The following is a 15032-nucleotide window of genomic DNA, read 5'->3' as shown; positions in this document are numbered from 1 at the left end:
GACTCCTCCCTTCCCACTCCATACACACAACCATTATCACCACATAGATAATGAAACTGGGTGCTTATGTTCACATACTAAGAATGATAACTTCAAAATCGCATATAAAACATTCCATAAAATATTGTTCACTGTAATGAAAAAGATAAACAAGGAAGTCAAAAGAAGAGAAAAACATGCAATGGCATTAGGCAAGTCAAAATTTTAGATTTCAGCCTGTAGAAATGCTGTGGTATAGAACATACTCTGAATATCAGTGGATCTCGTTGTGACTTTATCTAGATAACAGTGACACTCAGGTTCTCCGGTATTATGGAGCAAGGCTATTACTGTCACCTTCTGATGATACAACAACTAATGATTTATCAATAAACAGGAATAAAGAATGTTAAATTAGCATCCTGCAAAGATCAGTCACTGGAGGATACTGCAAATCCATCAGATTAACAGTTTCATTAAACACACACACACACACACATACATACACACTCTTAAAATTCTTAACAAAAATGCTTTGCTTTCCCAACATCATCAAATAATAAACTTGAGAAAACACAAGTGTTTGGGAAACTACCATTCACAATGTGTCTGCTCCAATCTGCTCAGAGGTCAGGTAGGTCCTTTCGAACTCTGGTTTTCAGTTCTTTTACTCACAAGGTGGGGGTGACCCTCTGCCTGCTTCACATAGGCACTGGAAAGCCTCCACAGTGATCACGGGCATGTCTGCTCTGGCTTTGCCCTGCTCTAATTAATGCAACAAAATGCATCTTTTCCAACCGTCATCTGGATCCAGTCTCTGTCCTCTAAAAAACCCTGTGGGACTCCCAATGGCTTCTCCTATCAAATACAGATTTCTGCTCAGAGGCCTGTGGTGAGCACTCCATCACACAGCACTCACTCCCCTGGCCCAGTGTCTCTCTCTACACTGAACATTTCAATCAAGGGCCTGCTCCTCGATCCTCAGCCTGTGCAAAGACCACCCCAACCCCACCACTCTGTTACTCCTCCCCTCCACTCAGACTCCTGCTCAGGTCAAAAGATGAAGCTTCCTGGGAAGACCCCACATCAAGCGCATGTCAGCACATCACCTGGACATCTGCGTACCCGAGGCAACCTTCTACTTACACTAAGAACTCTACTGACCCAGGTACATTCTTCCCTATAATTACTCTCCACTACAGTTATTCAACAACATCTTAACTAACGCTTACTGTTCCTTTACTTCTTCATGATAAAATTATTAAAACCCCCTAAAGTCTGAGACAGACTGAAACCATTATGGATTCATTGGCATCTGTCTAGATTATGAAGGGAGGGTGTACCTCACAGAGCATAATCACCACCAGAGGGAGGCAGTGTGGCCTTGTGAATAACATCTGGCTGTCAGGCAGACTTCCCCGGATCTGCCCCAGGCAACTCTGTGACTGTGGACAAGTTAGTAACCTCCCCAAGGCCATGTCCTCATCAGAAAAATGAGAATTATAATAGGATAGACCTCCTAAGTTGGGAGGATTAAGTAATAAATTACATATAAAGAGTTGAGCCCAGGGAGCATATGTAGTAAATGATCAATAAATTTAAAGATAAAATGGTTACTTTCCTTTTTTTCAAGAGATCACGTAAAATCACATCTTTGGAGCAGCACAAGTTTAGTAGCTACTACTGGGTCCTTCTTCCTTTCCTTTGATCTCCTTATACCCACAGCCAATCAGGAGCCAAGTCATCTATGATTCACTCTTGGGAATGGTACAGGTGGGGTCCTCCAATGCCCCTGCCTAGACAGCTGCAGACACTCCTCTAGGTCTGCCCAGATAGCCTCCATCCGTCCTACCCACCTAGCCTGCTGTACAGATAGTATATCCTGATGTCATTATAAATTTTTGTTTACTGTCTCTTTTTCTAAAACATAAGCTCCCTGATGATATGGATTTTTCGGTCTTGTCACTGCTTTATCTGTAGTCTTAGAACAGAGTAAGCATTCAAGAAATATCCCTTTCTTTCTTTATTCTTTTATCTCACCCAGTTAAATGGCTTCAAACACTGTCTATTTGTCAGTAACTACCAAATTTCTATCTCCCAATTTCTCCTCACTTGGATATCCAATAGGCATCAAACTAACACATTCAAAAGTAAGCTCCTTCTTCCTTCTCAAGCCTGCGTCCTGTCCATCTCAGTTGATAACTCCACTTTTCAGTTGATTTGGCCAAAGACTTTTGGAGTCATTCTTGTCTCCTTTCTCTTTCACAGTCCATATCTGTACATTAGAGGACCCTGCTGATTCTCTCTTCAAAATACTTCTAACCTCCCTCAGGTCCAAGCCACCAGAACCCCTCACCTGGATTATTGCCATAGCCTCATTATGACAGTACAGGGCTGGTACAGAACAGACAATCATGAAAGGAAAAGGAGTTCAGAAACATGTGATTTTGGACAGCAGTGTCGTATATGGCACTGCTCACCTTACAATAAGTGGTGCTGGGTGAACTAGTCCAGGGAGGCCTGGGGAAGAATTCTGACTCTCCCATTATGTGCAAAAGCAATCAAATAAGAAAAAAAAATACATTCAAGAAAGACTAAAACCTAAATGTGAGAAAACAACAAAACGTCTAGAAGATAACACAGGAGAATGTCCTTCATGACCTTGTGGTAAGCAAAGATTTTTTAAACAGGACACAAAAAAGCCATAGAAGAAGATGCTGATAATTTGTATTACATTAAAATTAAAAACTTATGTCCCTTAGGTCACCATTAAGCGAACGTGTTAAGTCACAGAGTAAAGATATCTATGAAATGCATAACCTACAAAGTGCATATATGTAGAAAGAGAGCATAGCACTAAATAAAGAGGATGCTCAAATAGCCGATAAGTATTTTTTAAAAGTTACACAATACATTAGAAATCAGGGAAATGCAAAATTCAATTCACATGGTGACACACCACTCAAATAAAAGTGATTGATAATACCAAGTGTCAGCAAAGATGTGGGATAACTGAAACTCTCACACACAGATCATTTAAATGTAAACTGGTACAACTACACTGGAAAACTGACAGTATCTACTGAAGCTAAATATATATATACACACTGTCTATGACCTAGCAATCTACTCCCAGAAATGCCTACATACATACACACACCCAAAAATATATAAAAGAACATTTAAGCACATTAAATGCAACAGCCAAAACTGAAAATGCACAACTGTCTATCAACAGAATGAGTGTATAAGTTAGGATAAAGTCATATGATGGAATACCATGTAGCACAGAAAAAGAACAAAGTAAAAATACACACAACAAAAACATGGATCAATCTCACATATAAAATTTGAGCAAAAGTAGTCAGAATGAAGGAGTGAATCCAAACCATCCCATTTTTTTTTTTTACTAATTTAAAAACAAGCAACCCAACTCATGGTGACAGATATCCAGCATCACCACTGGGCCTTGGGGACAGTAACGGGGCAGAGGACTGTGGAGTGCTGGTGCCATTTTCTTTCTGATCTGGATGCCATAAAACAAACATATATGCTGCACATAACTTCATCAAGATGTACACTTATAATTAGTGTATTCCTTGGTGTGTATGCTACATCTGACAATGAATCCTTAAAAAAGTTAAAAATAGAAGTCATATAAAATAGGCTAAAAATGCAAATGAAAACATCGAGAAAAAAATATTTTTTCTCCACACACAATCACAAATTGTTAACTACAATTTTCTATTTATACTGATATCCTGTTATACACCTGTTGATAATCTCATACTGCACTTATAAATATCAGGTATCAAAATAAGAAAAACATGGTGAGAACAAGAATACTGGAGCTATGTTTTCCCTCAAAGGAAATAGCAGAACATAATGAACTAGATATCAAAGGAACAAAATTGGCCTAATCAAGATCTTTTCATTGTAGTGAACACAGGGAATGATCTAGACATGAAAATATGGTACACATAAACAAGGCCTCAGAGAAAACAGGGCAAGGTTTCACGGAAATTTAACACTTGATTATCTGCCCCTTGCTCCATCTGATTTTTGTTTAGTGTGTATTAGAATCAGCATTAGCATAAGCTGAACACTGTCAGCTTATTGACAAACACTGGTCATTAGTGAGCTTAGTCACAGAAGCCCTGCTTCAAGCAAGCTCTTATGTGGAAACCCAGTATGTAAACAGAAGAAGCTAACTTCTCTACTCTGGATGGAATGCAAGGCCGGGAGACACGGGGAATCTGGGGATGCTCACCTGCCTTCCCTGCCGCCCATGGGGAAGCCCCCAGTGAACCCTGTATAGTGCACACACAGGACTCAGCCCACGACCACACCTGGCTGAGCCAATTTGGGAAGTGAAAATGGGGCCCTTACTCTCTCACCTCTCCTGGATTACCCCTCCCAAAAATGTCCACTCAGATAAACAACATTCTGCAATACCAAAGGGCTATTCCTGGGTGAAGGACTACAAGGAGCTCAGGAAGTAAGCAGAGGTAGGAATGCCACTGAGGCAGACAGCCAGGTCACAGATGAGGATTCCCTAATACTGTGTGTTTATGAGACCAGGACTGACTAGGTTAGGCCTCTTTTCTGTACAACTCCATTTTTTTAAAATGTCTTCTACTCCAGTACAAGTTCCCTGGAAAGCATATTCATTACCAGCTTCTTCTAAAGGTACCTGCTGTCAAAATGTTCCTTGGCTCCATGTACTCCCCACCACCCACCTCTTATGATTCTCTTTACTTGGACAAAAGCCTGTTATACACAGCACCAACCTCCCCTGGATGACACTACCTTAACTAATGAAACAGGTTAGAAGTCAGCCATTATTCTGCAATTTGATGGGCATTTGGGTATCTGCTTTGTACTATGCATGTGTCTTTCAGTTTAACCCTAACATAGGGCTCAACAGCTCAGCAAGCCTAGACTCCATTTTATAACACCCACAGGGTGAGAATCCCCACTGGTTCATTACAACGGATACAAGGCACAGCCTGTTTAGACTTGTGAGACAGGCAGACCCCAGGACAAATTGACTGTGGAGTGCAGGGTATTGGGAGAGGAACTGTACATTCTTCTACAATAGTCACATGGCAACTGATGGCATAACCAGAGTTTTAGCTCCTTGTGAGCCCCAATTTTTATTCCAATCTCTTACACCTTCAGAGACAGGATGGCATTCGACAGAGAACAGATGGGAAGCAAATTAGTGACTTAACTGGCCGATGTCAAAAATAAAGAGCTTCCCAAAGAAGAAGACAAAAAGAAGAATGTCTTTTATTCTCTCAAATTGTCTTTTAGTAATATTATTTTTCTAAAGGCCTTTGTTTTCCAGACAGCACCTGTATGTGTGGTAGACCTTTTAACCCTTACACATCCTGCAGAGTTGGTGATTATCCTGATTTTTATAGATGAGGAAAGCAAGGCTCACAGTGTCGACATGACTTGCCCATTGATAAACTGCTAGTAAGCAGCAGCAATGGAACTCTCACGCCATCGTTCTTTCTCCAGCTCACAGATGACTCCACAGCTACTCCATGAGGACAAGGCAAGGACACAAAGTACTGGCACACAAATACCTTGTATTCCTGGGCACTTTATGACTTTCTGCATCTTATGGTGGGAAGCATTCCTGGCTGTTATGGGGATGAACAGGAGTCCCGTCTAGCTTGAATAGTCAATGACTGTGAAAAAGTCGTGCCGTAGCCTCCATCACCTTAAAACTCAAGGATGTCTCCTACAGCCTGCCTCTTCACCTATCCTTTTCTTCTAAACACACTATCATACACACCCCTCCTTGCATTGGTGAAAGGGCCCCTTTTTATCTCCACCGGGACATTGGTGTGGCTGGTGCCACCAATACCCCAGGTCACTTCATGCCCATGAAAGGAAGACTGACCTTAGTCAAGGGAAACATCTTTCATCCATTCCTCAGCAGCCCCATCTCCAACCCAACTCTCTCCCATTCCTCACTCAGCCTTGCAAAACAGAGGAAGAAGAGAGAGGGCACACCCATGCTGAACTTGCTCCAACTTTCTGTCTATCCCAAGGAGACACTATCGAACATTTTCACCAAACTGGCCTCCACTGAGTAAACCAACACCCCACAAGCTAGCTGCTTATTTATTACTTAAGGGTTTTTAATAGGGACATTTTTCTTGATGTCCCATTGAAAAGGTGTGGTTACAGTAATACCAAAAGGAATTAGGTGATGGAAAAGTCTAAAATTATTCTAGGGATTTTTAAATATTACATAATCCTCAAAAAGTGTTAATGGAAAGCATCTCAGCTTCTAGATTACATGAAACAAAAGCAGGCAAATATATGTTTCACCTCTGCCCTGGCTGATCTAGCCTGAAACAACTCTCATGTTGAATAACATGGAAAATAGGTGCAGAGGAGTAAGACTGCCAGAATAAATCTACTTACTGTCTTATCTATGCTTTATGTAGTCATTACCTTCATTTCTGATAAGCAAAATGAAGACCTGAGAGGATAATTAGCTTGGCTTAGAGACAAAAGTGCCAGACCTGGAAGTAGCTAAGTCTCTCCAACTCCAGAACCATTCCAGAACTATTCCAGAGTAGATAATGCGCTTTTACACCACCTGTATTTCTTTCCCATTTCTACATATCTCACAATCCATCAAGTAAGACAAGCTCAAGAGGTATGAATGACTTGGAAACTATGAAAAAGGTATTTAAAATGGCACATTAGCCCTCACCCCTGAATGCACAATCTGTATGCCTGAAAGGGCTCCGAAATTCTTCACGAGCAGTGCTATCTAGAGCACATCCACATGCACAGACAACATATGCTAGACACCACACAGCCCAAGGAACATGTGGTGCTTTCTGCCAAATCTATCTTTAACAGCCAGTTTATTTTTAAAAAGAAATTACACTGCCCCACCACTTCCTGGTCTTCCCTCTTCCTGATACTTAGAAGTCTTCAGGGTTTTCTGCAGCTTTGAGCTAATCCTCACGAAGAAGGCCCTGCCTTTCAGATGGGGCAGCAGCGTGGCAGCACTGCCAGCCCAGCTATGGGGTATGTATTTCAGAGGGACAGGGTCCTTCACATGCCACGCTGGGCTAGCATCCTGCACAGGGCCTTTGTACTCAAGCTACTCTGGGAAAACAAGGTAAGGACTCGGAGTGCTGGGCACACTAGCACCTTCTGTTCTCAGGCACTTTATGACCTTCGGCATTCTATCAGTGGAAAGCATTCCTGACCGCAAGGGGGATGACCGGGAGGCCCACCTGGCTCGTGCCTCCAATGACTGTGAAAAAGTTGTGCCACATGCTCCCTCACCTTAAAACAAACCAGAGTATCAAAGTGAAGCCAGCTTGCCCCCCTGGCTGCTAGCAATACACTGCCATCAGGGACAATGCAGTAACCTTCTGGACCAGGAAGCGCAAGACCAACCGACTCCTTCAGCAGAAACAAAAATGGTCACTGAGGTTCTTCGCCCTGGGAAGGTGTACACCTAAGCCAGCAACCTGAGGAAAACTAGCCAAACTGTACACAAGCACACCAGACGCCACCTTTGTGTTTGGATTCAGAGCCCACTTTGGTGGTGGCAGGACAACTGGCTTTGGCAGGACTTACGAGTTTTTGAATCACGCAGAGAAAAGTGAACCCAAACATAGACTCACAAGACACAGCCAGTATGAGAAGAAAAGGCACAGTGAAAGGCACACAGGGACAGAATGAAGATAGGCAGGGGGACCACAAGGCCCACGTTGGTGCTGGCAAACAGTGGGCTCGAGACTGGGCAGCACAGGAGTCAGGTGCTGCAGGGGCTGATCTTCGGTGACTGTACAAATTCCTCATGAGGGAATTGATAAACTAAGAACTTTCATGTCTTAAAAAGAAAAAAAAAAAAACCATTCTAAGCCAGAAATTTCTTTTTTCAAACAGGGAGACATCTGAACTAGAGCTCCAAAACACTGAGGTATCTTTGTTAAAAGGGATGTGCCAACTTCTTAAAAGCACGTCCACACACTTCATTCTTACAAGAAAGAAAATGCTCGCCCAGGTCAGCACTCACTTGGGTGTACACTCACAGCTTACCGAAGGTGACTTCTCCTTTGCCAGCTTTGTCAAACAGCTGAAAGGCCACCATGAACAAAGCATCTGGGGCACAGAGGACGGATTCAAATGCTACGAATTCTTGAAAGGATATCAATCTGCAACACAAAACAGGCATAAAACATAGTCAGTAGGTTGTGGAAAATAAAAGCATACACAAGATACACTAAGGAAAAAATGTCACTGTCAATAAATAAAATTCAAACCTAAAAACATTTATAAACATCTGGCATTCCCTTTTATATATACTGGACTGAAATAATAATGTACAGAAAATAAAAGACATGACAGGTTTGAGGATATCATGGCACATTAAATGACTTATAATTTCTAAGACAACTGTTTTACTCAACATATCACTTTTGTTTCAGGCATATTGTAGGATTCTAGAATTAAAGCTTGGAAACTTGAGATTAAGATGTGACTGTGCAACAGTAAAATACAGCAGCTCTGTCATTCATTAGTACCTTTATACAACAACAGATACGCTTTATGTAACAACAGAAAAATGGTTCACAGAGATTCATCCATTACTGATACCTACTGACCACATGTGGATTGATGGATTGAGAGAAGGATGATACTGGGAAGCAGGTGTGGACTACAGTTAAATCAACATTGGAAATGACCCCAAGGTACTTCTAGTCTGGTAAGACAGCTAACACTAGTCTAGAAATAGTATACAGGAAAGATAAATCCTAAGACAGGGGACAACAATGATGACAGAATTCTAGCAGGAAATCAGAGAAGGCACTGTGGCAGAAATGGAATGTGAGCTGAGTCTTGAACAATAAGTGAAATTCAGGTGTACAGTAATGGGCATAAAAGGGAAGGTGCTTCAGGCAGAGGAAACACCTGCAGAAAGGCAGGTATGAAAGGAAGTTAGGGTTGTACAAGGAAAATGGTGAGGAGCTGGTTTTTTCTGGAGAGTAAAGTGCATAAAACACTATGAAATGAGATTATATGTATAGGACCAGAGATGGGTGTAAAAACAAGAAAAGGGCCCGGTGTTTCTTCTCTAGGAAGTAAGGAGTGATTGAAAGTTTCTGAGAAAGGTCATGACAAAGTCAAATCTACCCATTAGGTGGCACACAACAGGCCACAGGTGCTTTGACTTCCAAGGAGTAAACAAATGCACAAAGCCTTCCTAGATGATGCTCTTTGCCACTATTTTGTATGTTAAATGTCCGAAAATTTCAGTGATACTTTGAGATAGCCCACATCTCTAGAGGATTTAAAAGGAACAAGGAAACAGGAGTGTTTCCCTATGTTTCACACAACACTTAATGACTGAAACATCTTATAGAGAGAATGCATTTCTACACAGTGCTACAAAGTTAACTGTTTTCCAGAATGTCATCTGGTCATAATAATGACACAAAGAAAGGAAAAACTCACAGTATGTTCACGATACTATCTCTTTGTCATTAACCATCTAAAACACAGCCTTCTGAATGCATGGGAACATTCAAGAACAGCATTTGTTATGGAAGAACACTTGCCCAGAACATTCTATCCTCTACAATACAGTCTGTCTCACTGAGAATCTATGGGCCAGCAAGACCAAGGGTAGGCAGGGATGGGAAGGGAAGCAAGCTTGAGTCAAACATTCCTGGCTGGGCTCAAGGAACTTACAAACTGTCAGGGGAAAGGGAGGTGGTCATGTGCGTGTATACCCACCAGAATGCAAGAGCTGAGTGTCAAAGTGAAAGAATAACGCTCCAAGTGGTGCAAGAGGAGGAGTGATTTATTCTGCCTAGAATTGGGGAACGCGTCATGGAGGCGTGGCATTTACAGAACAAATCTTAGAGTTGAAAAGATCTAGAACATCTACATCAACCTCCCCATTTTAATTCTGAGAAAACCATAAGTTAATGACTTGTACAAGGTGAAACAACTGGCTTCTGGCATTTTGTCTAAAAACCAGGCATCCACTGAGACAGAATTCCAACTGGTGTGGGAAGACGGAGAGAAGAGAGCAGGGAAGAGAGGACATTCCCCACTGAGGAAAGAGCAAAGTACAAAGGCGACAACAAATGGGGTATGCTGTGTTTGGAGGACACAGGTGTTAGGACCCTGAATCTAAGAGGTCATGAGGAGTAAGAGTGGCTTGAGCTGTAATGCCAGCCACCCATGGAGGACTTGAAAGACCAAGTTAACCTTAATTTTCTGCAAGCAGTAAGAAGCCGCTGAAGGTTTGGGGTTATAAATCAGGTTCGGATCTTTGTTTTAGAAAAGAAACTGGTGTGAAGGATAATTTAACAGAGGAAAGACAAGATGGGGGAGACAGTCAGACAGCTAGCAACAGCAGGGTTCTAAGGCAGAGCAAGAGCACTAGGACTGAAAAGAGGAAAGGCTAGAGAAATACAGTTGAGGCAGGAATGACAAAACTTGGTAGCGACTGGATATTGAAGGCTGGCAGGCCAGGAAAGAGACCAAGTTATCCTAAGGCTTCTACCTCGGACAACTGAGTGGGATAGGACCGCCACAAAAGATAAACAATACCAGAGGAAAAGGAGAGAAGGGACTTGAGACGATGAGACTAACTCCAATCATGTTAAATTTGAGGCCCCAGGATACTGATGTATGGTGTCCAGGAGGAAGCCGAAAGGACCAGTGAGGAACTCAGGAGAAAGGCTGATACAGGTTGAGCTGTGTGCCCCCAGAAATTCATGTCGGAATCTTAACTAACTCCCAGGACCTTAGAATCTGACCTCATTTGGAAGCCAGACTGTTGCAAAAGTAATTGGTTAAGATGAGCTCATACTGGAGCAGAGTGAACACCTAGTCCAGTATGACTAGAGTCCTTATGAAAAGGGGACATTTGGACACAGGCATGCACGTGGGGAGAACGCCATGTGAAGATGAAGGCAGAGGTCAGGGTAATGTTTCTTTCAGCCAAGAACACCACAGACTGCCAGCAGACCCCCCGAAGTGAGGGAAGAGGCACAGCACACGTCCTCCCACACAGGCCTCAGAAGGAACCCCCCCTGCTGACACCTTGATCTCAGCCTCCAAACTGGGAGACAATAAATTTCTTTTTTTAAAGCCACCTCATCTGGATACTTTGTTACCGAAGCAGGCAGCCCTACTGAAAATGAATACAGAGGCTAAGACTAGAAACACAGATCTGGGAGTTTTTAAACAAACACTACGTAAAGCTGCGCCTAAGCCAGCAGAGGGGCATTCCAACCGGGAGGCATGCTCCCCATTGTCTGACTCCTGGAGCAGTACAAAGGAGAAATGTGTTTCTCGTGGTCTAGTGTCTTGGCTCCACCATGCCTCACACCCCCATGACCCGCTTTGAGCAGGCACCAAGAATCGTACAGCTACACCGCTCACCAGTTTAACTTGTGGCAGTTTGTCAAGGCAGAAAACATCACGTTTGCTAAATTAGCACTGCACAGATTGTTAGGTTAGTTAAAAGGGAATCACAGAGTGTGTTATCCAGAAAAGGAACATTTAAAAAATTTAATGATCTGAATAAAGGAAGGATTAAAGATGGTAAAAAGAGCATCTTACCTCTCTCAAAATGGTATGAGAAACCTGAAGACTATCCATATGCATGACCAAACCCTCCTCTGGCAAGGTCAACCTCCTCCAGTTATGACACTCCTCTGGTGTCAGGACCATAACCAGCCAATGAATATGCCGGTATTTTAGGCACGTTACAAATACCAAAAAAGGTATGTAATTTGGTAATCCTGTTAGATACAAGTATTATACATCTAAGTAGGAGGTATACAGATGAACCATGAAATTGTAATGTCTTACTGTTTATCAAGATCATTTTGTATTTTCAAAGTAATCTGACTGGAAGGCTATCTGAATAATTATATTGTATCATATTCACTTACAGAATGACATCTAGAAACGTATAGAGGGAGACTATTTTTTCTTTATATAAACAGTACTTCAGCCTTGCTTTACAGATTTAATGGGTGTTAATATAAGTTTCAACAAAGAATACAGGCTAATCAAGTTCCGACTTAGCTGGTGAGCTCAGAGTGCCTTATCCCCATTCAACTTTCAAAACCTCTTTGACAAGGTGAGATAGCCCCTAAAATACATCACACAGCTCTGATGAACTCTGTGACTAGTATCCAGTATTAGACACTAATGCTCGCCTGCAGCAACTACTAGCCAGCCCTGGGTCAGCAAACATGGAAACAAATCCTGAGTCATGTTTTCATAGGCTACACCACTCAGACATTAGGGGAGAGTAGGTTTCTAACTACTCTATTTCAGCGACCAGAGATGTTTTTAAGCAAGTCATTTTTGTTTTCCAAACCACTAGAGCTATTAGTCTCCTTCTGAAAGCCATTTAGAACAGCAGCAACTTTACAGCTCCTTTAAAATCTAAATAAGATGCTACATATTACTATCAAACACTGAGCCAAAGAGGAAAGGGATTAAAAGTGGACTGCATCTGTGCATGATGCTTAGGACAACATGAGACTGCTTATCTATCACATGCACAGAAGGGTTCCTACCCAAATGACAACAGTGCTTCCTTATAGCCACATAATTGCAGGTCTCGCCCTCCACATCTCAGTTTTGCAAGGCATAGCTCTTGGCCTAGAGATGCTGAGAACGGAGGACACAGACTGAAAACTTTGACATTATGGAAAAAGTGGTAAGTAATGTAATAAGAGAACTGGAGGTGAACTGCTCAATGAATTCAGAGGGAAAGATTACTGTTATACTGAGAGTAGGTGAGGCAGTAAGTCAGTAAAATTAGGAACAATGACATCAGAGGGAAGATGAGATGAGTGGACATGTAGTTACCAGTTATTGCTGCCTCGAGAGGTGAGATGTGATGGAGTAGAGATGAGAGGCGGGGGAAGGAGAGGCCATCAGCTACCATGGGGCTTCAGCTTACTCTGTGTGCTGGGCATACGCAGACGAAGAGTGCAATCTCCACCCCAAAAGAGCTGGAGAACCAGGGGCAGATGGAGAGCAGGACAAGGAAGGACGGCCAGAGAAGGGCAAATTTGCTGAAGTGACAACAAGTGCACAAAGACACGATGTTCACAGCCCAACGGTAGACAAAAGACTGACATTTTTAGTGACCTGACAAATTTGTGCTTCAGGTCATTTAACCCAGCAGAGGTGTGTTAAACAAACTGGAAGGAGAAGGGCCTGGAGGTGGGAGATGTGTTGATTGAATTCAGGGAAGCACCATTAAAGCATGAGAGGGAAAGAAGAGCCCCTTACAACAAGGCGATAGGAGGACTTGACGCTGGGCTCTCCAGGGACAACTGACAGCACAGCAAAAATGCCTGCAACTCTTTGACATCATAGTCCCATTTCCAGGAATTTGTTCTAAAAAATAATTAATGGATGTGTGCAAACTTTTATCTATAGGGATATGCAAGGAGCATTGTAGTGACAGTGAAAAAAGTGAAAACAATGCCGACATGCAACAGTGTGTGACTGACTCAGTAAAGGAACATTCACAAGCAGAATACTACCCAAACACTATAAATTGTTATGAGCCCATTCCCATTACATAAAAACTCAGTCACACAAATGTATATAGAAAATGATCCCACGTTGTTAAAAATGGACAAAAATAATACTTTATGCACATACACAAAAAGTTTGAAGGTTCGTACCCTAAAGTGTTCACAGGGGTGGGTTACCTCTAGGTTGTTAAAATATTAGAAATTAAGGTTTTCTTCTTTTTGCTTGCCATATTTTCTTATCTTTTCAATAATACACATACTGAATTGCTTTTGTAATAAGAACAATAAATAAAAATGTATATGAAACAAAACATCGAGGACTTCTACTTGGGTAGTGGCAGGACGGACTGGAGAGACAGGGAACAGACTGAAGAAGGAAACAGCCGATCAGAAAGAACCACACTGGCTCTGGCAACCCACCATAGAGACCCTCCGGCTTTTCTCTCCCTCCCTGCTGCTGCTTAATTCTTGCTCAGCAGCGGCTCACACCCCATGTGGTCCCTTTCATCTCTCGTCTGCCCCTATCTCCAGGCCAACTCTGTGGCTATGAAAGTTTAAGCAACTGCACATAAGGATCTGATCTGTCCAGACTTCAGGAAGTTTGGTTGTAGACAATGCACCATATCAAAATCCAATTACCACTTTTACTTAAGGTTCCTAACCGCAAGACTACTTCGCAAAAATAACTTCTCCTTATAACCCTCTTCCATGTGTTACAACAGAAGCCAAACAATTGTCCAGGATTAATGGCAGATAAAAGTAAAATCTAACTCCAAAAACAGGGTTCCAACCACCAGACCACCCAGGTTCAAGTATTTGTGAATGTCAAGGAAAAAAAGAAACAACCAGAACTGGCTCTCCTGTGATCGCCAGTTTATCCAAACAGCTTTGGCCTCCATGATTTTAACCTCCTTAATAGCTTTTAGGTTTTCCAGCGATTTTACCTCCCAAATGCCTTGCAAATATGCATTGTTCAAGCAAAAATATACCCTGAACCTATTATATGCCAGACAACACACAAGGCACTGAAGATACCAAGAAAATGAGTAAAATTGATAGAATCCATGCCCTCAAGGAATTCCATTCTAGTAGGGAAGGTAGGCAAAGAGTACAAACAGAAAGGTAAAAATGATCCATAATCTGATAACTTCTGCATAGAGGATTCAATAGAAGAATGCATTAAAGCAGAGCTTCTCAGCCCCACCCAGTCTGTTTAATTGCTGTATGGAGGGACCTGAGCAAAAAACTGTTTTGTTTTTTTTTTAAACTTCCCAAGTGATTCTACCATGTAGCCAAGCCTGCGAATGATGGAGAGAGGACAGGAGGAGTTGTTCTGCCTAAGGTGGTCAGGAAATGCCTCCTGGAGGTGACACTCAGATTCAAATGATGAAAAGGAGATGTGAAGCAAGGGTATTTGGGGCAGGAGAAACCTCAGTGCAAGGGCAGGCCCTGCGACAGGCCCACCGTAGAAAGTTCCAA

General features: G+C 42.2%; 1 protein-coding gene across 4 annotated transcripts in view; it reads right to left on the bottom strand.

Annotated features, from left to right (window-relative positions):
* The window catches only part of SLC25A13 (solute carrier family 25 member 13), a 177108-nt gene that overhangs the window by 97111 nt on the left and 64965 nt on the right, over positions 1–15032 (bottom strand). For all 4 annotated transcript variants that reach the window (XM_017676680.3, XM_073238804.1, XM_017676681.3 and 1 more), the window contains one exon: positions 8068–8183. In XM_017676680.3, the coding sequence (XP_017532169.2) occupies positions 8068–8183 (116 nt within the window). The remainder of the gene's footprint in view (positions 1–8067; positions 8184–15032) is intronic.

The sequence above is a fragment of the Manis javanica genome, chromosome 6 (assembly GCF_040802235.1).
Source record: "Manis javanica isolate MJ-LG chromosome 6, MJ_LKY, whole genome shotgun sequence".
Taxonomy (NCBI): domain Eukaryota; kingdom Metazoa; phylum Chordata; class Mammalia; order Pholidota; family Manidae; genus Manis; species Manis javanica.
Note: the sequence above shows the minus strand (reverse complement) of the source record. Positions and strands in the feature narration are given on the sequence as shown.